Genomic DNA, 26273 nt, shown 5'->3' on the forward strand with positions numbered 1-26273 from the left:
CACACACACACACACACACACTCTCACACACACACACACACACACACACACACACACACACACACACACACACACATTAATTAAATTCTCTCTCCCAGGTATGTTCCCCACACAGCCGAGCCTCCCCTATCAGATCCAGTGAGCATATGTGTAAGAACAGAGTCATTGTGCTGCCCTGAGCAGTCGCATAGCATTTGCATATGATTACTTTTGTTGTGGCTCTGTGAGGAGGTAAGGCTATAGCCAGCCTGCACCAGATCATCTCCCCTCCTCTCAGTAAGACCTGCACCAGATCATCTCCCCTCCTCTCAGTAAGACCTGCACCAGATCATCTCCCCTCCTCTCAGTAAGACCTGCACCCGCTGCACCAGCCAGCCAACACCACACATCTGGAATTGGATTCTACATTAATTCAAGCTCTATAATGAAAACAGCCACAGAAGAGAGACTTTACGGTGGAGGCAAAAAGCCATTTGCGTTAGTTAAACCTCACCTGGCTGTGAATGTTCACAGTGTGTTTGTTCTGTGGGGAGACTGAACACCTAATGTTATGCTGGAGGAGGAGAGAATGAATCAGATTGTAATGTCTCCTGTCTACTTACTTCACTATTCCGCCGCACAGTAGGAATTGTCGAGATGCACGTTCAAGCCTCTCTGTCTGTTGCCTAAATGGCTGCTGACTGCATTTCCTGGTCAGCTAGCTCGGTTTATGAGCTAATTAGCTAATGGCAGAGCTCAAGCGGAGGCCCGGCTCCTTAACCAATCACAGAGCGGGGTTGGTGATCCATGGTGCTACACTAATGGTGGCGAGGCTCCTTAACCAATCACAGAGCGGGGTTGGTGATGCATGGTGCTACACTAATGGTGGCGAGGCTCCTTAACCAATCACAGAGCGGGGTTGCTGATGCATGGTGTTACACTAATGGTGGTGAGGCTCCTTAACCAATGACAGAGCGGGTTGCTGATGCATGGTGCTACACTAATGGTGGCGAGGCTCCTTAACCAATCACAGAGCGGGGTTGCTGATGCATGGTGCTACACTAATGGTGGCGAGGCTCCTTAACCAATCACAGAGCGGGGTTGCTGATGCATGGTGCTACACTAATGGTGGCGAGGCTCCTTAACCAATCACAGAGCGGGGTTGCTGATGCATGGTGCTACACTAATGGTGGCAAGGCTCCTTAACCAATCACAGAGCGGGGTTGCTGCACTAATGGTGGTGAGTGGAAACGCTGCGATGCTGCTCACTCTGTCTGTCTTTCACTCCTCATTCAGCCATCTTGTCCACTCATCACTTCCCGTTCCACTAACCCTCCATTTCTCTCTGCTTCTCTACATGTCAGCCTGGGCCCTCATTGCTTTTCTCCCTCTCTCTCATCTCCACTGCTGTCTTACTGTAGTCTCTCTCTCACTCATCTCCACTACTGTCTTACTGTAGTCTCTCTCTCACTCTCTCTCATCTCCATTACTGTCTTACTGTAGTCTCTCTCTCACTCATCTCCCTCTCTCTCATCTCCACTGCTGTCTTACTGTAGTCTCTCTCTCACTCATCTCCACTACTGTCTTACTGTAGTCTCTCTCTCACTCTCTCTCATCTCCACTACTGTCTTACTGTAGTCTCTCTCTCACTCTCTCCCATCTCCACTACTGTCTTACTGTAGTGTCTCTCTCTCACTCTCTCCCTCTCTCTCATCTCCACTACTGTCTTACTGTAGTCTCTCTCTCACTCTCTCCCATCTCCACTACTGTCTTACTGTAGTGTCTCTCTCTCACTCTCTCCCTCTCTCTCATCTCCACTACTGTCTTACTGTAGTCTCTCTCTCTCTCTCTCACTCTCTCCCTCTCTCTCATCTCCACTACTGTCTTACTGTAGTCTCTCTCTCACTCTCTCCCTCTCTCTCATCTCCACTACTGTCTTACTGTAGTCTCTCTCTCACTCTCTCCTCTCTTACTGTAGTCTCTCTCTCCTCTGCTTTCTTACTGTAGTCTCTCTCTCATCTCACTCCCTCTCTCTCCTCTGCTGTGTTCCTGTAGTCTCTCTCTCACTCTCTCCATCTGGCTGACGCATATAGAGTGGCGGAGGCCAGTGGGAGTGGAGTAGTGTCTGTGAGCGATGGAGGCGTCTGCTCCTCTCTTCATTCACTGCACTAACTTGCAAGTATTGATTTTTTTTGGGGGGTGCCGGGGTGCATATCAAATGTAATCACTTCATTTGTCTCTTTTATGAATAATATCAACATATGGTTTCCTGCTATTGAACTTGCCAGGTGATGTCAGGTAATGAAGAAAGGAACCAATTCAAAAATACACTTCCTGTATGGGTACTGGGTATAGCAGATATAGGAGCTTCATGCCATGAGCCTCAAATCAACGTTTGGATGCAAGATTCAAGATTCAAGATTCAAGATGCCTGATCTGTATTGAAAACAACAGACTCACAGCATCTCTGTATCCTTTTGAAGTGACGCCATGAAATCATGAAGGGACAGAAGAGACAGATTTAGGCCGGCAGCTAGCTGGTGGTAAATTACAGCACCGTGCAGCCTTCATGGTCTGAGGTGAATGGTAAATTACAGCACCATGCAGCCTTCATGGCCTGATGTGAATGGTGGTAAATTACAGCACCGTGCAGCCTTCATGGTCTGAGGTGAATGGTAAATTACAGCACCATGCAGCCTTCATGGCCTGATGTGAATGGTGGTAAATTACAGCACCGTGCAGCCTTCATTGTCTGAGGTGAATGGTAAATTACAGCACTGTGCAGCCTTCATGGCCTGATGTAAATGGTGGTAAATTACAGCACCGTGCAGCCTTCATGGTCTGAGGTGAATGGTAAATTACAGCACCGTGCAGCCTTCATGGCCTGAGGTGAATGGTGGTAAATTACAGCACCGTGCAGCCTTCATGGTCTGAGGTGAATGGTAAATTACAGCACTGTGCAGCCTTCATGGCCTGATGTGAATGGTGGTAAATTACAGCACCGTGCAGCCTTCATGGCCTGAGGTGAATGGTAAATTACAGCACTGCGCAGCCTTCATGGTCTGAGGTGAATGGTGGTAAATTACAGCACCGTGCAGCCTTCATGGTCTGAGGTGAGGTAAATTACAGCACTGTGCAGCCTTCATGGCCTGAGGTGAATGGTAAATTATAGCACTGTGCAGCCTTCATGGTCTGAGGTGAATGGTAAATTACAGCACCGTGCAGCCTTCATGGTCTGAGGTGAATGGTGGTAAATTACAGCACCATGCAGCCTTCATGGTCTGAGGTGAATGGTAAATTACAGCACTGTGCAGCCTTCATGGTCTGAGGTGAATGGTGGTAAATTACAGCACCGTGCAGCCTTCATGGTCTGAGGTGAATGGTGGTAAATTACAGCACCGTGCAGCCTTCATGGTCTGAGGTGAATGGTGGTAAATTACAGCACCGTGCAGCCTTCATGGTCTGAGGTGAATGGTGGTAAATTACAGCACCGTGCAGCCTTCATGGTCTGAGGTGAATGGTGGTAAATTACAGCACCGTGCAGCCTTCATGGTCTGAGGTGAATGGTGGTAAATTACAGCACCGTGCAGCCTTCATGGTCTGAGGTGAATGGTGGTAAATTACAGCACTGCTTCCCGGGTCCTCCTCCTCTGCCTCATGGACATTCCGAGGCAGCGGCTTGGGAACACATCCAGCAGCCAGTCAATACACTCCTCACATACAATGAGGCTCATGTGTTGGCAGCCATGTGTGCCAGCAGCTGTAGCTTCAGGAGCAGCAGAGAGACGGAGCTTCTGATGATGCCAATGATGAAGATCAAGCCGGCTTAAACAACAGAGCTTAAACAACACAGTGCTTAGAGCTGCTGACATCTGTACGGCTGATGTGGGTGTGCTCCAACTCTGTGCAGATGCATTGCCAGTTGTAGGGATCTAGCTGGTACTAGGGGTGGGAATCACCGGATGCCCCACGATACGATATTTTCACAATACTTGAGTCACGATACGATAGTAATGCGATATGCTAGTATTGCGATATATTGATTATTGCGATTGCGATATATTGTGATTTATTACCTTTGTTCAACTGCAAATGGTGTCCGCAAAGGGGAAAACAACATTGTAAACATCTGTTTTATCTAATAAGATCAAGTTTCCAGTCTGTTCATCTCACTTAAATCATTTTTCCAGCAGCAAAATGGGATGGTCAGGCAGACAGACTGACCAACACTGTCATAAATGTTGCATGATGCACTTGACATTTTGTATAATAAAATATCACGATACTTGGCATTCGATACGATACGATATATTGCCCGCAAAATATTGTGATACTATGCTGTATCGATCCCCCCCCCCCCACCCCTAGCTGCTACCCTGATGGCACTGAGACAAACCCGTAGGCGGACATGTGTTAAAGACATGATATGCATTGATAATGTGTTAAAGACATGATATGCATTGATAATGTGTTAAAGACATGATATGCATTGATAATGTGTTAAAGACATGATATGCATTGATAATGGGATAATTAGCCCAGAGATATTTGCAGTGTAGGGTAAATAATAAATGGCCATATGTAAATATAGTCGTGTTGGGTGGGTGTGATGGCTCATCCAAGTGTATTTACAACTAGCTGATAACAGCCATTATGTGTAAAGAGGACTCCATTATACACGATGACTCATTTCTGTATGCCTATAAAGTGTGCAAACATTACGTACACATTATATTATATATTATACATTATTCATGTTTCCATCAATGTGTTTTGCAGTGTTGGGTAAGTTACTTTCAAAATGTAATATACTACATATTAGTAGTTACTTTCATTTGAAAGTAATAAGTTACTTTACAATATTACTGTCTGTGTAGAGTAACTCATTACTTATTACACTACTTTTGCATTACTTTCACCAAAACAGCAGCAGCAGCAGAATGACATCGCCGCCCCGGAACCATCCTGAAAAATAATTTCAACCGCCTTGAAGTCAGTGTAAACAATCCAAAATTCAAAATGTTATTATTTTCCTTTGTTATTGTCATCTATAGTGGTTATTTTTTATTTGCATAAAAACACACGGTTTGACTAGGAAATGATTGTATCTTAATTTAAACAAGTGCTTTGATTTTTTTTTTAAATACTCAATTTGTAACTTGAGTTACATGACAAAGTAACTGGTATAATATTACTGAAATCTTATAAGTACTAAGTTATATTACTGAGTTACTGCTAAAAGTACTGGTGTTTTGATGCACATTTTGAAGTATCGCATTAGAAAAGCTTGATGGAAACTGCGAAATTTGAGAGAGAAGAATCTGGCTCGCTTGAGGTGGTTTCCAAACTTTGCTTCGTGCAAAACCTGACTGGAAACAGGGCTAAATGTGACCTGTGCATCTGCAGCTATGTCTTGCTGTCTTCATGTTAACTCATGTATGAATGCATGTCTGTAAGCAGCACGCGTTAGAAAGTGACTCGCCTGTTATTGTTCCTGAGCTTGACGTGTCCCCCGGGCTCCAGAATCTGCCCGTTCTTCAGCCAGGTGAGCTGGGGCAGCGGCTCGCCCTGCGCCTGGCAGGTGAAGATGGCGGTGGTGCCGACGGGCCGCGCGATGGACTGCGGCGGCTGCACGAACTCTGCCGGCGCTGAAAGGAAGGAGGTGTCGAAACACACAGAGTCATGAGATGAGATTCCCGTTATCACCAACATCTGTTCTGTCAAAGAAACTAGCATCAGATTTGAGCCGGATTGATATTCTGTCCTCCCGAGGTGGAAAGTCTGAAAAGACGTCTGAGGAAACAGGGAGAAAAGAGAGAGACAGAGGAGTGATAAAGCGGTGGGGGGGAAAGGGAGAGAGCGAGAGAGAGCGTGCGAGAAGAGAAAGAGAGAGCGAGGCTGTTTTGCCTCGAGGTTAGAGACAAAACAAAGTCACAAATCCCCGAGCGCACGATCAATTAACTGGATTATAGGAGATGTTCCGATCAATGTACTGTAGATACGAGGAAGTGAGCAGAACAGTCGGCACAAGAGAGAGCGAGAGAGAATGTGCGTGTGAGAGAGAGAGAGAGAGAGAGAGATAGTAGAAACTGGGGTGGCAATGCTTACAGTAAGCGCGTGGAAATCACACATTAGAGGACTTAATAGGAGTCCTTTTGGTAAAAAAAACAAAAAAAAAACGTCCATAAAAAAAACCATGAAAATCAAGTGCTGCATTTTGTAAGAGGAACTGTAGTTAGGAGTCTTGTTGGGCCCCATAGAGGAACTGTAGTTAGTCGTCTCGTTGGGCCCCATAGCGCCATAGGCTCGCAGCTATAGCCCATTAGTGGTAATAGCGTCCCATATGATATGGCCCTCACCTCTTAGACTGTACAGGTACTTTAAATCATATATAGAGTCGTTGGCTTTACATCACCAGTGTTTTAAATCGTGCGGTCGCTGCTCTGATGTGAGCAGAGAGCCGGCCAGCTATTGTATCATCGCCTCTGTACTCGCCGCTCCGCCAGCAGTTATCAATGATTTGATAACTTGAATTATTTATACCCGCGTTAACTCGAGAAATAAATGTTAAGATAATTACAATATCAGTGCTAGAGGGTGCGAAGCTGGTATCGCTGGTCCTATCCTATTACCTCCACTCTCTACCTCCACTCTCTCTACTGCCTTCCCCATCTGGCTTTCCATTAGCACAGAGATTGGGCGATTGGAGTCCATTCCGGTTTCAGTACGTTTAAAAAAAATGGCTGTATCAACTGTTGCTGTACTGTAGCTTGTAAAAGCCATTTGATGCTTCTGTGAAGGGTGTTGAGCACAGAGTGCCAACAGGACCAGTGATCTGATCATGAAAATAAAACTTCTATTTGGATTTCCTTTCACTCAGGATTCTGTCCCTGATATTTTGTTTTCCCTTTTCTCTACCTACAGAGAGTCTAAAGGCGCTGACAAGGTTCTGCGCAGCCTCGATTTGGAGCCTTGCCGCCGCCGAGCAGCGACAGCAAGACTGTGCATACTCGAACGTAACTCGGCGCGTTGGCTGCGGTACACGTCCAAAACACTAGGTGGCTTGTGGTACACTTATGTCCATTACATATGACGTGATCGTGTCGTTTACCAAGAACTTGCAATCATGTCGGTGGGGGGACATTTTATTTCCTCTATTTCCAAACTCATTCCGGTGAGCCTGCAGAAGGCTTTGCTAGATGAGGGACAAGCACCTTTAAATGAGGAAATGGCATTTCCTCATTCCTCACAATAAGTACATCAGCGGATATGTGCGCGGCCCAAGGCAACGGGCAATCACAGCTCTCGTGCTGGTCACGTCACGTCACGTCCGCGTTGACGCCGCGGAGTCACATTTTCGAGGAGCTGCACGCCCCCTCCGCCGAGCTGCGCCGATAGGACGGCCAGCTGCGGCGACCCCCTCGGTGCAGTCAGCGACGGCGATTTCACTTGAGAATAATTTGCGCTTAAAGTTTTATTATTATTATTATTATTAACATTTCAACAGCTTGACATTACAACTGTTGATTCAACTCTTTCACTGTTTTTTGTCTGTAGCTGTTGTTTTAACAGCTCTGTAGATGAGATTCAGCAACACATTGTGTTTGCTTGGCGTTGCACACGCCTGATGCTCATCACCTGAACGGTGTGTGTTCATGAATTGTCACATCTAGATCATCTGTGAAACATCTGTTAAACAGTTGCTCTGTGAAACATCTGTTAAACAGTTGCTTTGTTGAATGTCAACTAAAAAGGTGCTGCAACGTTACAAATACTCTGTAGACTCTCTGTAGGCGCACTATCCAAATAACGTGTTACCTATTTTTCTTCTGATCCTTTGCTTTTTATCTGTTTAATAATATCCTAGTCTCTACCATTGACATATATATAATGGACCAACGGAGCTCATTGACTTTGACACAGCAAAATGAAGCTCACTTCCCGATATTGTTTGATTTCGTTTGATTGGTTGAATGGATTTATGCTACACGGAAGTACGAGGAGAGGGGGCGGCTGCCCCTAGCGGCTGCCGGGGGAGTTTCCGAATTTGCCCTGTCTCTCTTATCGCCGTAGTGCATTATGGGTAGTCAGCTACTTTGGCTAATGGTAGCGGCTAACGCTACTTACTTTACATTGCAGTAAAACGCCACTGAATGACCAAATTGATATAACTTTTAACCATTTCGAGTAACACTGTTTCCATACGGACCCCCAGCGTTGGTTAGTTGTTTATAACGTGACTATATTTATAACGTTATAACGTACTCCGGTTTCTGGGCTGAATCCAATGGTCTGAATACAGAGAAGACTTAAGGCTTTATCTAACGGTATAGATAACGTTAAATGGTCCGCCATGTTATGAACGTTAGATGTATGCTATCTATATACGGTAGTTACGTGTGTCTACTAACATTATTCAAATATCATAAAGTAACACTATTTTCTGATAATTTGCTTAACTATTACTTGCTACCTGATGCCTTGCGGCACATTGCTGCCTCTACCGGTCGGAAGTATTACTGTTCTTATTATCCGATGTTTGTCGTAAATTTTCCTCGAAATGGGGCTATAATTTGGAAGACGGAGCGCGTTAGAGCATGAAAAATACTTGAAATTGTTTTTTCAGACCATAAACTAATTTGGAAAGTGTTTATTTAAGACATAGACCGAGAGAGAAGTTGGCTCGTTTCCCATAGAGTTGAATGGATGTTCCCGGAGAGTGCTACACAAACTGCGCCCCCCACTGGCCATTTGAAAGAATGCAATTTCCGCATAGGCATCAAAAATAGGCAGGCTGAATTGGGCACTGGTCTCTACCTATTGCTTTTCTCAGTGCTTTGTGGTCCCTCTACTACCTGTCCTTACAGACGAGATAGCGTGCGACACTTTTTCAATCTCAGTCTTTCCTTTGATCTCTCTGGAAGAAAGGTCAGGCGTGTTGTCTTCAACAAATTATGTGACGCCCTTTAATTCATCTCTCCGTTTCTGTTTCTCCCCTTCACCCTCTCTCTCTCTTTCTCTCTCTCACACACCCTCTCTCTCTCTCTCTCTCTCTCTCTCTCTCTCTCTCTCTCTCTCTCTCACCCTCTCTCTCTTTCTCTCTCTCACACACCCTCTCTCTCTCTCTCTCTCTCTCTCTCTCTCTCTCTCTCTCTCTCTCTCTCTCTCACCCTCTCTCTCTTTCTCTCTCTCTCACCCTCTCTCTCTCTTTCTCTCTCTCACACACCCTCTCTCTCTCTCTCTCTCTCTCTCTCTCTCTCACCCTCTCTCTCTTTCTCTCTCTCACACACCCTCTCTCTCTCTCTCTCTCTCTCCCTCTCTCTCTCCCTCTCTCTCTCTCTCTCCCTCACCCTCTCTCTCTCTCTCTCTCACACACCCTCTCTCTCTCTCTCTCTCACACACCCTCTCTCTCTCTCTCTCTCTCTCTCTCACCCTCTCTCTCTCTCTCTCCCTCACCCTCTCTCCCATTTGTTCTTTGCAGGCTGTGTTAAGGTGAAGGTCAAGGGGATCCAGGGAACATATTGATTTGCAGCTGTAAGGGTGTGGGTTAGATCGGCGCTGTCGTTCTTCATCTCCTTCCTCTCGTTTCCCACTTCCCTCTTCCTTCTGTCTTTGTCTCCCTTGTGTCTCTATTGTCCCTCCAAATGAGACAAATGGACACCTAATTGATTCAGTGCATCAGTGCTGTTGTTCATGTGTAAAGGCTGTGTGGGGGCTTTTTCGTTGTTTGACCGGCGCGTGGGTTGGAGGTTCGAGCTGCACAGACCCTGTCCGCCCTGCTGTGGTTCTGAACCGATACTCACTGGGTTCCGATCGCGGCCATCTCACATTCACAGAATCTAGTACGGGATATTCACGCTACAATATGGACCAGTTCTTCAAGGCCCTATAGTAAAAATAGCTTGTACTAATGAAATAGGCCTTAGCTCCAATCCATCTGGGAGTTAACCAGTGCATCCAGGTTTTCACCGATCAATATCAAAACCAAAGACATTGACACATAATTAACAGCGGTGGCTTCTCGTCTTTGTTCCTGCCTTGTCTCTGAGCTGTCAGGCAGATTAAATGAAATATTGACCAGCAGGCTTATTGCTATGGACTGAGGCAAAGTGTGGACCATGTGATCAATAGCTCAATGCATCCTTCTCACTGACAATTAATGCATGAGGCTTACCCACCACAGGCCTCCTCCCATTGGCTAGAAGCACTGGTCTGTCTCTGGCCTCCTCCCATTGGCTAGAAGCACTGGTCTGTCTCTGACCCGACCACTAAATTATTCCACGGTACTAACTCATTCCCTTATTAATGCAAATGGTGGTATAGCATAAATAATAAAGCGTCAGAGTCGAAGGGGAACTTTATGTCTGCATCTAAATCTGCTTCTCCCTTTTACTCGAAATCATTGATTGATCTAAGTCCACCCCCATGGTCAATATACAGAGAGGCCAGAGATGCACACGTATTACCTATAAAACTATATTGATGCACTTGTAGTCTTCCTGTATGTACGCTATCACAGTGGACTACGGGTCTAGTCGGACTGTCTGGCACCTCCTCTTCACGACTCACCTTGGACCACCAGACGTCCCTGAGCGGTCCTCCTCACACGGGTGCCTGGTTTGTTAGCAGCACACACATAGACCCCTGAGTGTTGCACGCCCACGTCGGAGATCATCAGGTTCCCCGTGCCCACGACCTGGATGCCTTCCACACCGATGGGGCGACCGTCTACCCAGGGAGGAAGAGAGAGAGAGACAGAGAGAGACAGACAGACAGAGAGAGAGAGAGAGACAGAGAGAGACAGACAGACAGACAGAGAGAGAGAGAGAGAGAGAGAGAGAGAGAGAGGGGGGGGGGATTAAATAGGCCAATTAAAAAAGGAGTTGGGTGTGCATATGTATAGTGGGGGGGGGGGGGGGGGTTCTACTACTACTACTTTAAAGATCAGAGTCATGCAGCTTAAATCCACACATGAATGATTGATTAAATCAGCCCCTCCCCCCACCGCACCCCTCTCAGTGTACACATTCACACACTGATTTCACCAACTTAAATCTGCTTTATGCAGTTTATATATATATATATATACTACTACATTGTATAATTGGTATGGGAGATTTAAACATCATGGAATCATTCTCAAAAATATTTTATTTTATTTTATTTTTTTACCCAACAACCATCCCGTGAGTGACCCCCCAAAATAATCTTGCGACCCCCCCCCCCCCCCCCCTTCCCCCCTGGAGGGGGTCCCAACCCCCAGGTTGAGAACCACTGGATTAAATCCACCTCCTGCACACGTGAAAGGAGGCAGTGCTATTCCTGTCTTTCCCAGAGGTCATGAAGGTTCTCAGAACTGTGACAGAGCACGTCGTGTTGCCATGATGCTCGTACAATAGGAGCGACATGACAGAGGGGGGAGGGTCGCTGAGTTCATGCTGTGTGTTATGTATACTTCATTTTCTGCATGTGTGCGTATGTGAGTGAGGTCTTTATTATCACCATGTGATCGCATGCATACGTCCACTTTTCCACAGAAAGACCTCGCATTTCAACCATGCACTTAAAAACTAGCAAGACAATATCAATGACAGACAGAAAAGCCTACAAATACATAGTGTACATTATGTACTGTTTCTATGTATTGTAAAGCGCCTTTGAGTTGCCCAGAAAAGCGCTATATAAAACGTATGTATTATTATTATTATTATTGTGAGAAAGAATGAAAAGTGTGTGTGTGAGAGAGATGCTAGATGAGAAAGTCCCTGTCATAGAGGATTGTTTTCCAAAGTTTTATGAATGAATGAGTATTTTCAGTGCAGTGTACAATGTCTACAGTACATTGTACCTTTTCCGAATGGATGTTGGGTTAAGGGTTAATCTAAGCTTGCACACTTGAGCAGGAATCTTCTCGGCCTGTCAGATAAAGCCATGCACTATATCACATTGTAAGCATTACACAGAGGATTTTCCAAACACATAAACTATAACTGCAACTTAACTCCCCACACTATCACACCAAGTCACAATGCTTAACCCTGATCACTAGTTGGGGCAAAGCTGGTATTTTCTATAGCTCCCTCCTCTCTGTTCTCGCTGTACTTAAAAGATAAGGCTGCTCTTTCCTGTGCAGCCTATCTGCAGTCCTACCCCCCCTGACAATCACTTGGTCCTGGGTCTGATATCGGCCATGGGGCCAAAGGGGTTTTTGAGTTTCATCTATAATTTCCATCTGCAGCCTGTAAGCCTGCGTGGTGCAGATCTGAGGCAGGGGAGATGGAGGCCATGCTGGACACATGCAGAGGAGCTCCAGCCAGAGACACATGCCATATGCTCAGTACGCAGCAGTCTCTTTTCTGAGTGTAGAATTACAACATTTTTATTTGATTTAAAAAGAGGTATAAATGTTTGTTTTTTGTGTTCCCCCCCCTCATAAACATAGTCATTGGGTCCTATTGTTCAGTCTAACAATGCTATTGGATAGGACATTTGTATATAAGTCCCGCCCACAAGGTCATGATGTATCACAACTTCCAGAACTTGGCTGAGAATGAACCACCCTTTGTTTCATTGGACTGAGTTTATCAATTCTAAGTAAGTAAAATGAATTTAATTTTTTTTTGTGATCAGTAAAATGACTACAACATGTACATAATTATGTTGTTATTGTGAAATACATTCCCCAAATATTATATTATATATAAATATTATATTAATATTTCCATAAAACCTTACAAAAACATAGATTTTTTGCAAACACTTCCTTATCATCTCCAAAGGCCTCCTACAACACCATCTGAAAGGTTTAAAAAAAAATATATATGTTTGACTATGTCTGGGTTCTACAGGGATAAGAGCACTGCATAAAAGCACCGTATAAACGCACCGTAGAGGTCCTCAAATATTGAACACATAAGTTAAGTCAGTAAGTAAGTTAGTACATGTTTATTTATATACGTATGACTCCGTTGTAAGGTGACGCTCCTCTTGAGGTGAGAGGGGGGGCATCTGTATGGGCTAGGATAGAGGGTGATTCTCTATCCTAGCCCATAAAGAAGCCCTCCTCTCGCCTCAAGAGGAGCGCCACCTTACAACGGAGTCATACGTCAAAGTACTTGCCATGCATGCCATTTGCTAAAATAAAAGTCTCTTGTTAAACCTTAGCGAGCGGTCTCTCATGATTGAAATACAGGAGGAGCACCTTTGGAAATGAGGACGTTACAAAGTGCTTCACAAACGAAAGAATGAAATTGGTCAAAGACTGAGATGAAAAGAGGAGTTTTGCTGTTGGAAACAATCAGCTGTGTTTGCTTCTCTTCCCTCTTGGCTGAAGTTTAGATCTGAAGTCCTAATCGACCTGATGGCTTTGTGGGAGCTCAACAGTTCACAAATATACGACGGGGGTTCCTGCTTTATAAGCCATCAGAAAAATCTCTAAGTCAATACGGAAGTGAATTGTCTGCCAGTGGGGGTGAAGTGAAGCCAGTGTAGGAGCGATGTGAGCTGTGCTTTTGTGCTTTTGTGAGAAGTCTCAGCTGTATTCTGTTGTAATCCACCCATGCTGGATTGACTGAGCCATGTGAAAAGGGAATTACAATAAACCAGGAGGAGGTAAAAATCATGAATCTTCCTCGAGCAGATAGCATAGGATAGCATACGTTAGCAATATTCGTTAGTTGGAAGAAAAAAAGACTGCATCAATTTTTTTTGACATAACTATCAATCTTTGGTCTGCCTTATAGAACAGAATAGAATATCTAATTTGGGGATGTTCTTTTGGTGGTACCGTGATAGATTACACGGAAGGCAATATTTTCATTAATCACGGCAAATTATTAAAATGAAATAAATCACTCCGCCTCGCCGGCTGATGGGTATTCTATTGCTTTTCCCTACCTCGTCCCATAATCACTCACAGCTCACTGGCTCACAAAGAACCCAGCTTTTGTCTTAATAGGAGCGTTTTTCTTTTCTTTTCCTCTCCTTTCTTCTCTTTTCTTTCTCTCCCTCACTCTCTCTCTCTCTCTCTCCGTCGGGTTCTCTCCGTCAGGCGCTAATGTGGTTAGTGTCAGGAGGAGAAAGAGCACAGGCTAGCAGGCTGTGCTGCCGATGAATGAAACGCACCAAACAAACTCTGGCATTAAGGAGTGACTGATGTGAATCTATCACATTCATTATGTGGCTTATCCCGGCCCTCCCCGCTCTAATCTAATACAGCGTGTTAGCATTTCATTCTAGCCACGCTGTGTAAGGCAATATCCTCAATCTGATTAGGGAGGGGCCGCAATTTACATTTTGAACAGCAAATCAGATTGGATAATAGCTAAGGAAAACAGATTGGAAAATTGGGGCCACGACAGAGTTTGAGTGATTGTCAGGAAAAATGCTTGTGGAAGGAAGGGAACAAATCCTATCCGTCTCCACTCCACGTATCAATTACTGCCACGCTCTGCAGTGCTGCCACGCTCTGCAGTGCTGCCACGCTCTGCAGTGCTTCTGTTACTGCCACGCTCTGCAGTGCTGCCACGCTCTGCAGTGCTTCTGTTACTGCCACGCTCTGCAGTGCTTCTGTTACTGCCACGCTCTGCAGTGCTGCCACGCTCTGCAGTGCTTCTGTGCCACTTTGCAGGCCCCACTTCATGAGCGGAGGAAGGACGCGTTGATCAGGAACACAACATAAATGTTTAGCCCTCAGGCTAATGTTCAATCCCCTTGCCTCATGTATACGCAAGAAATATTCCACTATAGCAGACACATATACATGTACATTATATGATGCAAGGTACAGCAAAGGTACGTGTGTTTACACACAGACACATTTAAACGTGCACGTACACAAACATGCCATTTGTGCCAGTATAGACCTTATTCGATTGACGTCACTCACATACGGGCACACCCACCGCCGCCATGTTCTCGACATAGCGCTGCAGCTCTTACAGTAAGTGACAGCCTATGTGAGAGCGGCGTTTATAGGAAGCTAGCCGCCGTTAGCGTTACCTGTATCGTTCCAATTGTGTTCAGATGGTGACCTGCATTATGCATGGCTGTAGTAATGACAGCAATAAAGTCCCCGTGGTTTGTTTCTATCTCTACCGTCCACAGACGTGAAGGGAGTGAGACGGAGCATACGTCAGCAGCACAGGAGATGTGTGGATAGTTAGGAGAGACAGGTGAAACTTTCTGACAGCTCCTCACAGCAAAGTCTGTTCACCTGGCATTAACCAGGCATTAACGGCAGCATACAACTCTGGGGTTTTTATTGCTGTCATCACTATCGCTATTTTGTAATGGAACAGAAACGAGAATAAGGCCGTTACTATAGTTGTCAGCTGCAGGACGGTATGTCAACAATATGGCGCTGTCCGGGGTTAGCGAATAAGGTCTATAGCTGGCATTTTCTTTCTTGGCGTGAAAACACACTGGGTCCTTTTTCCTTCAATCAAAGCTGCACTTCTTACCCAGTCTGCTCCAGGACACGATGGGCCGAGGGTATCCTGTAGCAACACATTCCAAGATGGCGGTTTGGTGAACTGTGAGGGTGAGGTTCTCCGGACCGACCAGGATCACGGGCTCTTTGTAAACCGACGACTGGGAGCCTGTGAGGGAGACGAGGGAGAGGAGGGAGACGAGGGAGAGGAGGAAGAGGAGGGAGAGGAGGGAGAGGAGGGAGACGAGGGAGAGGAGGAAGAGGAGGGAGAGGAGGGAGAGGAGGGAGACGAGGGAGACGAGGGAGACGAGGGAGAGGAGGGAGAGGAGGGAGACGAGGGAGACGAGGGAGAGGAGGAAGAGGAGGGAGAGGAGGGGGAGGAGGGAGAGGAGGGAGAGGGGAGCAGAGCTGGCTGTGAGTCTGAGAGCATGATGGATAGCTTGCTTTAATTGGATTTCTCTACAGTGCATTATCTTGATGTGCTGTATAGTATCTCTGACATCAGCCACAGAAACAATGCGTTTGGGAAATCTTTGGAATATGTTGGATAGATAAGCAGGGGGGAAAGAATGACACTATTCAAACAGTGACGGCAAGAACCAAAGAATGGTACAGAATAGAGAGGCAAAGTGAAACGTCACTTCCTGCTTCAGCAATGTAGCAGAGATTTTCATCCGCCATTTATTTTCCCATAGACATTTAGTAAAATCCTTATAAAGATAGTTTTACTTGGTCAAACCAAACGGTTCAGCTATATTTAGAATCGGGAGAGACCATAGAACATTTCACTGACTTTTTTTTTTGTCGTAGGCGGTTTAGTTCAAAATTGAGCCGCACGCCCTTGAACTAAACCATTTTGGTCCGACTGAAATGTTATGCAATCTCTCCTGTTTCTAAATACAGTATATCTGAACCGTTTGGTGTGAACAAGTCAAACTATTTTTATAAGCATTTTACGAAATGTCTATCGGAAAATAAATATCGGATGAAAATCTCTGGTACAGTGCTGAAGCAGGAAGTGACGTTTCACTTTGCCTCTCTATACAGCTGAGTAAATGCTAGTGAGTATGTACAGTATGTGTGCATACTTTCCATATGATGTAGGATTAGTATGTGTGTTCATTATACAGTAGGTAGCAATATGACAACCTGAAACAGTGAGGTGCGCCTCTGTGCTGTGTTTCACTCCTGCACTGTTGTGGGCCACACAGCAGAACTTCCCACTGTCCTCCTGACGCACACCTGTGATCTGCAGAACACCTGTCGGCAGAAGGGTGTACCTACAAGAGCAGAACAGATGACAGAGAGAGAGAGAGAGAGAGAGAAACAAGAGAGAAAGAGAGAGAGAGAGAGAGATCATCTGGATGTGAAGGAGGAGTGAAGTGTAGTCTTCTTCTGGAACAGTGTCCAGGCAGCCTGAAGCTGTGGTCCTACCTCTCGTCCTTGGTGTCCACCGGGCGGCTGTCTTTCTCCCAGCTGATGACGGGCTCCGGCAGGCCGTGGATCTGACACTGGAAGCGGGCCACACCAGACTCCTCGGCGTGCACGGACTCGGGTTGGACGTGGAAGTCTGTCATGGCTGGAGAGAGGGAGGAGTGGGGAGGAATTAGTTTAACAACACTACATCTGCACAACATCAATCTGTGGACTTCATAATAATGTAACAGCAACACATTTGTCGGCCACAATGTACGGAGAAATGTCCTGATGAGTCATACCACATATGTGCAAAGAGTCATAAAACAACACTCAGTATGACATATACCAATGCCAAACAATTAACTCAGATACTCTAACTGACCTTATCGTAACGTCGTAATGTCTTTATACTATAGCCCAGATGAGGGGACGATTTTGAGGTGGACGTACAGATTGGCTGAACAAAGACCCAAAGTGGTTTCAAATTGCTGTGTTTGTGATATTATAATTCCATTTTTAAATCAAACTAAATCAGGATAATTTAATAATAATAATAAATATAGCCGCAAGCGGCGATGCGGGGTCCAAGCTTCTGGTGACTTGGGGGTTATATGTCAGATAATATTAATATAGACACTGAATTGCACATTTAGTCAGAGTTGATATGTGCACATATATGATATGTGAGTGATGACTGCACAAGTGTGATTTAAGCTGTGGTGATGGGGGCTTTATATAGTACCAGGAGAAGGGCATTTATGATGTCATTTATGATGTCATTTATGATGTCATTTATGATGTCATAACTGACGTCGTCATAGAGAAGGTGACAGTCTTGTGACATCACTGATGATGTCATCTATGATGTCATCTATGATGTCATCTATGATGTCATCTATGATGACATAGTGTCAAAGTTTAAACATTTATCATTTCAAGACGGTTTCACGTATCCAAATTCTTTATACAACTTTAGATCAGGGAAGTCCAGAGATGACACAGAAAAAGTTTGGGCTCATTCGGGCAAATGGCCTAGGACGAGTTCGTTTTTTTTTTTGGAAAATCTAGCAGGCTTAAATGGGTGTGAGTTATGGGTCAATACGCAAAAGGGTCTGTTATAGCGCCACCATCTGGCCAATATGGCTAATTTTTTGTCTCTGAGCAGTGGGGCACATTTCCAACCTATGTGCAAGGTCTGGCTACTGTAGCCCTTACGGTTTTTGACGTGCATGCTGTTTTAGGGCAGAATAATAATAATAAACATTACAGATACAATAGGGATCCACGCACTTCGTGCTTGGACCCCTAATAACCACCTCTTGGGTCATAATGATGGACGTCGTCAATATACTATAGGTTTAGGGCTGTGGTGATTCACTTATCTCCCGATTCGATACTATCACGATTCTTGGGTGCCAATTTGATTTATATTGCGATTCTTAAGTATTGCGATTCTACGATTATTGCGATTCGATATTACGATTTATTGCGATTTTTGTTTATTTTTTTCTTTTATTTTTTCAGTTTGTTTGCTTTTTTACACTAGATTAGAACATGGGAAAAGTTGAATCATACACTAGAGACTGTATATTATATATCATGAGTAGGGCTGGGCGATATAGTTAAAAACAGGGGCGGACTGGGATCATAATTCAGGCCGGGCATTAGATACCAAGCAGGCCAGGCCGATATGGGCCGATGCGCGTGAAATTTGGGCCGTTTGAAGCCCAATTTGGGCCGTTTGAAGCCAGATTTGGGCCTTTTGAAGTCCAATTTTACAATGAGATGCACCCACTTTAACCCTGAAGTGTAATTATTACTTCAGACTAACTAATAAAGTAATAAAACCACTAGTAAACCAGTAGGCGGCGCCTGGCCTGCTGTTCAGTGAGTGGCCTGACTGCAAGCACCCAATTTTTTTTTTTTTTTTTTGCGATTATCGATTCTGGAATAAAAGATCGATTCAAAAAATCGTGACATTAAAAATCGCGATACTTAGGTGAATCGATTTTTTCCCCCACCCCTATATAGGTTCATTCTAATGTTCAATTGAATATCTGATTGATGAGCCTACTCTGCTGTGCAGCTCCCAGAGGAGTCACGCAGTTATCTCTGAACTGTCAGCATATTGGCATCTTTTTGTGGCACTGGCTCTAATCATTTACCTTCTCAAATATGTCATATCGCTCCAAAAGTCACCACAAAGAGAAATGATGCAGGTTCTACGAGAACATCTGCTGTTGTTCTGTTGTTGTGCTGTTGTTTTAAGCCTATGTTGTTCTAAGCCTGTTAGCCTGCTGTTGTTCTAAGCCTATGCCGCATAACAATTGAATGAAGACATTAGAAGTACTGCAGTCATACCCGAAGTGATAACTACACATGTGAGATGAGGGGGTAGCAATGTTCCTGCCATCTGTTAACATCCATGTAGGACAGACAACTTTTTGAGAGCAGATTCTAGCACACACACAGACACACACACACACACACACACACACACACACACACACACACACACACACACACAGAATGAAACATACAGACATTCATATACAGTCGCATAACAAATATCAACATCCGAGTCTAATTCAGCTGCGCTTCACATACATATCTTCTCCCAGCAGAATGGAAGGTGGAGCGAGCCACAAACTCAATTAGCGAGAGGCTTGTTCCTTTCACAGCTCTCCCGCCACCCACAAGACAAGTGTCCTCATTGAAATGTCAAGCGTAATTAACTGGCAGCGAGGAGGACGTATCTGAACGCTGTTAGCATAACAAGCGCTTATTGTCTCGTGCACTGCTCTTTAAAAGCGACATTTAGCCGTCACTCCTGATGAACAAGTCGTCAGCAGCAGAAAGCATCTCTGATGCAGAGAGGTGCTGGTGCCCAGCTGTATCCTCTGATGCAGAGAGGTGCTGGTGCCCAGCTGTATCCTCTGATGCTAAGTGTCTGTGCTCACACTTGATCCATTGCTCTGTCTGTGTCCGTTCCGCACTGCTGCTTATCGCTGAGTTCTATTTATTCACGGGCTTAAATATCTACTGTTTCTGTCTCCATGTTTGTTTTATGTCCTCTGTGAAAGCCCAATACAGCCTGAGACAGTATCAGCGCTGCCTGTGGGGGCGCTGTGCCAGCATACAGCCTGAGACAGTATCAGCGCTGCCTGTGGAGGGCGCTGTGCCAGCATACAGCCTGAGACAGTATCAGCGCTGCCTGTGGGGGCGCTGTGCCAGCATACAGCCTGAGACAGTATCAGCGGTGCCTGTGGGGGCGCTGTGCCAGCATACAGCCTGAGACAGTATCAGCGCTGCCTGTGGGGGCGCTGTGCCAGCATACAGCCTGAGACAGTATCAGCGCTGCCTGTGGGGGTGCTGCCAGCATACAGCCTGAGACAGTATCAGCGCTGCCTGTGGGGGCGCTGTGCCAGCATACAGCCTGAGACAGTATCAGCGCTGCCTGTGGGGGCGCTGTGCCAGCATACAGCCTGAGACAGTATCAGCGCTGCCTGTGGGGGTGCTGCCAGCATACAGCCTGAGACAGTATCAGCGCTGCCTGTGGGGGCGCTGTGCCAGCATACAGCCTGAGACAGTATCAGCGCTGCCTGTGGGGGGCGCTGTGCCAGCATACAGCCTGAGACAGTATCAGCGCTGCCTGTGGGGGGCGCTGCCAGCATACGTCTCACTTGGGTCATGTTGATTTTTTTTATAGTTTTTTCTCCAACTTATGTCATATAATATAAAAGTTGAACTTGAACTTGACAGCTGGTCATGGTTTTAAATGTATCGGGATGCTAATGTAGCTATTTTATGCAGAAGGCCGTACCTTAATAATTGCCCACTGCTAAAATCTAAAATATTTGTACATTAATAATAAAGACAGACCCACACTCACATTCACACATAATGAGACAGAGAGAGAGAGAAAGAGAGAGAGAAAGAGAGAGAGAGAGAGAGAGAAATAATGTACTGTATAGTAGGAGCACGTTGCATCAGTGGTCTTAAGCTGTGATTATTCCATCTCGCAGCCTAATGAGAATGGTGGCATTCTCCAACACGACTTGACCTTAGAGCTCCACATGGATGTATGGACGCTCTGATGAAAATTTAAACATGCTAATTTAGCATTCCTCCAGCACCGACATGAGATCTATATATGCTATAGGAAGGTAGAGAGATGGGACATTTAATGGTTCCATCATTATTGCCTCAAGAAAGACGGTAAATCTGACTGTTACTCAGCCTGACACATTTCTGGGCAGTGCACTTTTATATTGCCGACCAAATTAGATATAAGGCCTTAAACAGATGGACTTTTTACTGAGCTAATTCAGGCTAAGTGCTCCTCTCAAGGGACCAAAGTGCAATGCCTCCACCTGGGACCCACACCCCAAGTGTTTTAGACTGGGACTCACAACCTCAAGTGTTTTTAGACTGGGACTCACAACCCCAAGTGTTTTAGACTGGGACTCACAACCTCAAGTGTTTTAGACTGGGACTCACAACCCCAAGTGTTTTAGACTGGGACTCACAACCTCAAGTGTTTTAGACTGGGACTCACAACCCCAAGTGTTTTAGACTGGGACTCACAACCTCAAGTGTTTTTAGACTGGGACTCACAACCCCAAGTGTTTTAGACTGGGACTCACAACCCCAAGTGTTTTAGACTGGGACTCACAACCTCAAGTGTTTTAGACTGGGACTCACAACCTCAAGTGTTTTAGACTGGGACTCACAACCTAAAGTGTTTTAGACTGGGACTCACAACCTCAAGTGTTTTAGACTGGGACTCACAACCTAAAGTGTTTTAGACTGGGACTCACAACCTCAAGTGTTTTAGGCTGGGACTCACAACCTAAAGTGTTTTAGACTGGGACTCACAACCTAAAGTGTTTTTAGACTGGGACTCACAACCTAAAGTGTTTTAGACTGGGACTCACAACCTCAAGTGTTTTTAGACTGGGACTCACAACCTAAAGTGTTTTTAGACTGGGACTCACAACCCCAAGTGTTTTAGACTGGGACTCACAACCCCAAGTGTTTTAGACTGGGACTCACAACCTCAAGTGTTTTAGACTGGGACTCACAACCCCAAGTGTTTTAGACTGGGACTCACAACCTAAAGTGTTTTAGACTGGGACTCACAACCTAAAGTGTTTTAGACTGGGACTCACAACCTCAAGTGTTTTAGGCTGGGACTCACAACCTAAAGTGTTTTAGACTGGGACTCACAACCTAAAGTGTTTTAGACTGGGACTCACAACCTCAAGTGTTTTTAGACTGGGACTCACAACCCCAAGTGTTTTAGACTGGGACTCACAACCCCAAGTGTTTTAGACTGGGACTCACAACCCCAAGTGTTTTAGACTGGGACTCACAACCCCAAGTGTTTTAGACTGGGACTCACAACCCCAAGTGTTTTAGACTGGGACTCACAACCTCAAGTGTTTTAGACTGGGACTCACAACCCCAAGTGTTTTAGACTGGGACTCACAACCTAAAGTGTTTTAGACTGGGACTCACAACCTAAAGTGTTTTAGACTGGGACTCACAACCTCAAGTGTTTTAGGCTGGGACTCACAACCTAAAGTGTTTTAGACTGGGACTCACAACCTAAAGTGTTTTTAGACTGGGACTCACAACCTCAAGTGTTTTAGACTGGGACTCACAACCTAAAGTGTTTTAGGCTGGGACTCACAACCTAAAGTGTTTTAGACTGGGACTCACAACCTCAAGTGTTTTAGACTGGGACTCACAACCTAAAGTGTTTTAGGCTGGGACTCACAACCTAAAGTGTTTTAGGCTGGGACTCACAACCTAAAGTGTTTTAGACTGGGACTCACAACCTAAAGTGTTTTAGGCTGGGACTCACAACCTAAAGTGTTTTAGACTGGGACTCACAACCTCAAGTGTTTTTAGACTGGGACTCACAACCTAAAGTGTTTTTAGACTGGGACTCACAACCCCAAGTGTTTTAGACTGGGACTCACAACCCCAAGTGTTTTAGACTGGGACTCACAACCTCAAGTGTTTTAGACTGGGACTCACAACCCCAAGTGTTTTAGACTGGGACTCACAACCTAAAGTGTTTTAGACTGGGACTCACAACCTAAAGTGTTTTAGACTGGGACTCACAACCTCAAGTGTTTTAGGCTGGGACTCACAACCTAAAGTGTTTTAGACTGGGACTCACAACCTAAAGTGTTTTTAGACTGGGACTCACAACCTAAAGTGTTTTAGACTGGGACTCACAACCTCAAGTGTTTTAGACTGGGACTCACAACCTAAAGTGTTTTTAGACTGGGACTCACAACCTAAAGTGTTTTAGACTGGGACTCACAACCTCAAGTGTTTTTAGACTGGGACTCACAACCTCAAGTGTTTTAGACTGGGACTCACAACCTCAAGTGTTTTAGACTGGGACTCACAACCTCAAGTGTTTTAGACTGGGACCCACACCCCAAGTGTTTTAGACTGGGACTCACAACCTCAAGTGTTTTAGACTGGGACTCACAACCTAAAGTGTTTTAGACTGGGACTCACAACCTCAAGTGTTTTAGACTGGGACCCACACCCCAAGTGTTTTAGACTGGGACTCACAACCTCAAGTGTTTTAGACTGGGACTCACAACCTCAAGTGTTTTAGGCTGGGACTCACAACCTAAAGTGTTTTAGACTGGGACTCACAACCCAAGTGTTTTAGACTGGGACTCACAACCTCAAGTGTTTTAGACTGGGACTCACAACCTCAAGTGTTTTAGACTGGGACTCACAACCCAAGTGTTTTAGACTGGGACTCACAACCTCAAGTGTTTTAGACTGGGACTCACAACCTCAAGTGTTTTAGACTGGGACTCACAACCCAAGTGTTTTAGACTGGGACCCACACCCCAAGTGTTTTAGGCTGGGACTCACACCCCAAGTGTTTTAGACTGGGACTCACAACCCAAGTGTTTTAGACTGGGACTCACAACCTCAAGTGTTTTAGACTGGGACCCACACCCCAAGTGTTTTAGACTGGGACTCACAACCTCAAGTGTTTTAGACTGGGACTCACAACCTCAAGTGTTTTAGGCTGGGACTCACAACCTAAAGTGTTTTAGACTGGGACTCACAACCCAAGTGTTTTAGACTGGGACCCACACCCCAAGTGTTTTAGGCTGGGACTCACACCCCAAGTGTTTTAGACTGGGACTCACAACCTAAAGTGTTTTAGACTGGGACTCACAACCTAAAGTGTTTTAGACTGGGACTCACAACCCCAAGTGTTTTAGACTGGGACTCACAACCCCAAGTGTTTTAGACTGGGACTCACAACCTTAAGTGTTTTAGACTGGGACTCACAACCCCAAGTGTTTTAGACTGGGACTCACAACCCCAAGTGTTTTAGACTGGGACTCACAACCTCAAGTGTTTTAGACTGGGACTCACAACCTAAAGTGTTTTAGACTGGGACTCACAACCTCAAGTGTTTTAGACTGGGACTCACAACCTAAAGTGTTTTAGACTGGGACTCACAACCTAAAGTGTTTTAGACTGGGACTCACAACCTAAAGTGTTTTTAGACTGGGACTCACAACCTAAAGTGTTTTTAGGCTGGGACTCACAACCTAAAGTGTTTTTAGACTGGGACTCACAACCTAAAGTGTTTTAGACTGGGACTCACAACCTCAAGTGTTTTAGGCTGGGACTCACAACCTAAAGTGTTTTTAGACTGGGACTCACAACCTCAAGTGTTTTAGGCTGGGACTCACAACCTCAAGTGTTTTTAGACTGGGACTCACAACCTAAAGTGTTTTTAGACTGGGACTCACAACCTAAAGTGTTTTAGACTGGGACTCACAACCTCAAGTGTTTTAGACTGGGACTCACAACCTCAAGTGTTTTAGACTGGGACTCACAACCTAAAGTGTTTTAGACTGGGACTCACAACCTTAAGTGTTTTAGACTGGGACTCACAACCTAAAGTGTTTTAGACTGGGACTCACAACCTCAAGTGTTTTTAGACTGGGACTCACAACCTAAAGTGTTTTTAGACTGGGACTCACAACCTAAAGTGTTTTTAGACTGGGAATCACAACCTAAAGTGTTTTTAGACTGGGACTCACAACCTCAAGTGTTTTTAGACTGGGACTCACAACCTAAAGTGTTTTTAGACTGGGACTCACAACCTAAAGTGTTTTAGGCTGGGACTCACAACCTAAAGTGTTTTTAGACTGGGACTCACAACCTAAAGTGTTTTAGACTGGGACTCACAACCTAAAGTGTTTTTAGACTGGGACTCACAACCTCAAGTGTTTTAGACTGGGACTCACAACCTCAAGTGTTTTAGACTGGGACTCACAACCTAAAGTGTTTTAGACTGGGACTCACAACCTCAAGTGTTTTAGACTGGGACTCACAACCTAAAGTGTTTTAGACTGGGACTCACAACCTAAAGTGTTTTAGACTGGGACTCACAACCTAAAGTGTTTTTAGACTGGGACTCACAACCTAAAGTGTTTTTAGGCTGGGACTCACAACCTAAAGTGTTTTTAGACTGGGACTCACAACCTAAAGTGTTTTAGACTGGGACTCACAACCTCAAGTGTTTTAGGCTGGGACTCACAACCTAAAGTGTTTTTAGACTGGGACTCACAACCTCAAGTGTTTTAGGCTGGGACTCACAACCTCAAGTGTTTTTAGACTGGGACTCACAACCTAAAGTGTTTTTAGACTGGGACTCACAACCTAAAGTGTTTTAGACTGGGACTCACAACCTCAAGTGTTTTAGACTGGGACTCACAACCACAAGTGTTTTAGACTGGGACTCACAACCTAAAGTGTTTTAGACTGGGACTCACAACCTTAAGTGTTTTAGACTGGGACTCACAACCTAAAGTGTTTTAGACTGGGACTCACAACCTCAAGTGTTTTTAGACTGGGACTCACAACCTAAAGTGTTTTTAGACTGGGACTCACAACCTAAAGTGTTTTTAGACTGGGAATCACAACCTAAAGTGTTTTTAGACTGGGACTCACAACCTCAAGTGTTTTTAGACTGGGACTCACAACCTAAAGTGTTTTTAGACTGGGACTCACAACCTAAAGTGTTTTAGGCTGGGACTCACAACCTAAAGTGTTTTTAGACTGGGACTCACAACCTAAAGTGTTTTAGACTGGGACTCACAACCTAAAGTGTTTTTAGACTGGGACTCACAACCTCAAGTGTTTTAGACTGGGACTCACAACCTCAAGTGTTTTAGACTGGGACTCACAACCTAAAGTGTTTTTAGACTGGGACTCACAACCTCAAGTGTTTTTAGACTGGGACTCACAACCTCAAGTGTTTTTAGACTGGGACTCACAACCTAAAGTGTTTTTAGACTGGGACTCACAACCTAAAGTGTTTTAGGCTGGGACTCACAACCTAAAGTGTTTTAGACTGGGACTCACAACCTAAAGTGTT

General features: G+C 45.1%; 1 protein-coding gene across 1 annotated transcript in view; it reads right to left on the bottom strand.

Moving 5' to 3' along the window:
* Positions 1–26273, bottom strand: part of igdcc3 (immunoglobulin superfamily, DCC subclass, member 3) — a gene marked incomplete at both ends in the record, with an annotated part of 115381 nt that overhangs the window by 19936 nt on the left and 69172 nt on the right. Inside the window, 5 exons of the mRNA XM_083662323.1 lie at positions 5462–5627; positions 10549–10707; positions 15441–15578; positions 16559–16689; positions 16844–16988. Of these exons, the coding sequence (XP_083518449.1) occupies positions 5462–5627; positions 10549–10707; positions 15441–15578; positions 16559–16689; positions 16844–16988 (739 nt within the window). The remainder of the gene's footprint in view (positions 1–5461; positions 5628–10548; positions 10708–15440; positions 15579–16558; positions 16690–16843; positions 16989–26273) is intronic.

This window comes from Poromitra crassiceps (genome assembly GCF_964638095.1).
Source record: "Poromitra crassiceps genome assembly, chromosome: 28".
Taxonomy (NCBI): domain Eukaryota; kingdom Metazoa; phylum Chordata; class Actinopteri; order Beryciformes; family Melamphaidae; genus Poromitra; species Poromitra crassiceps.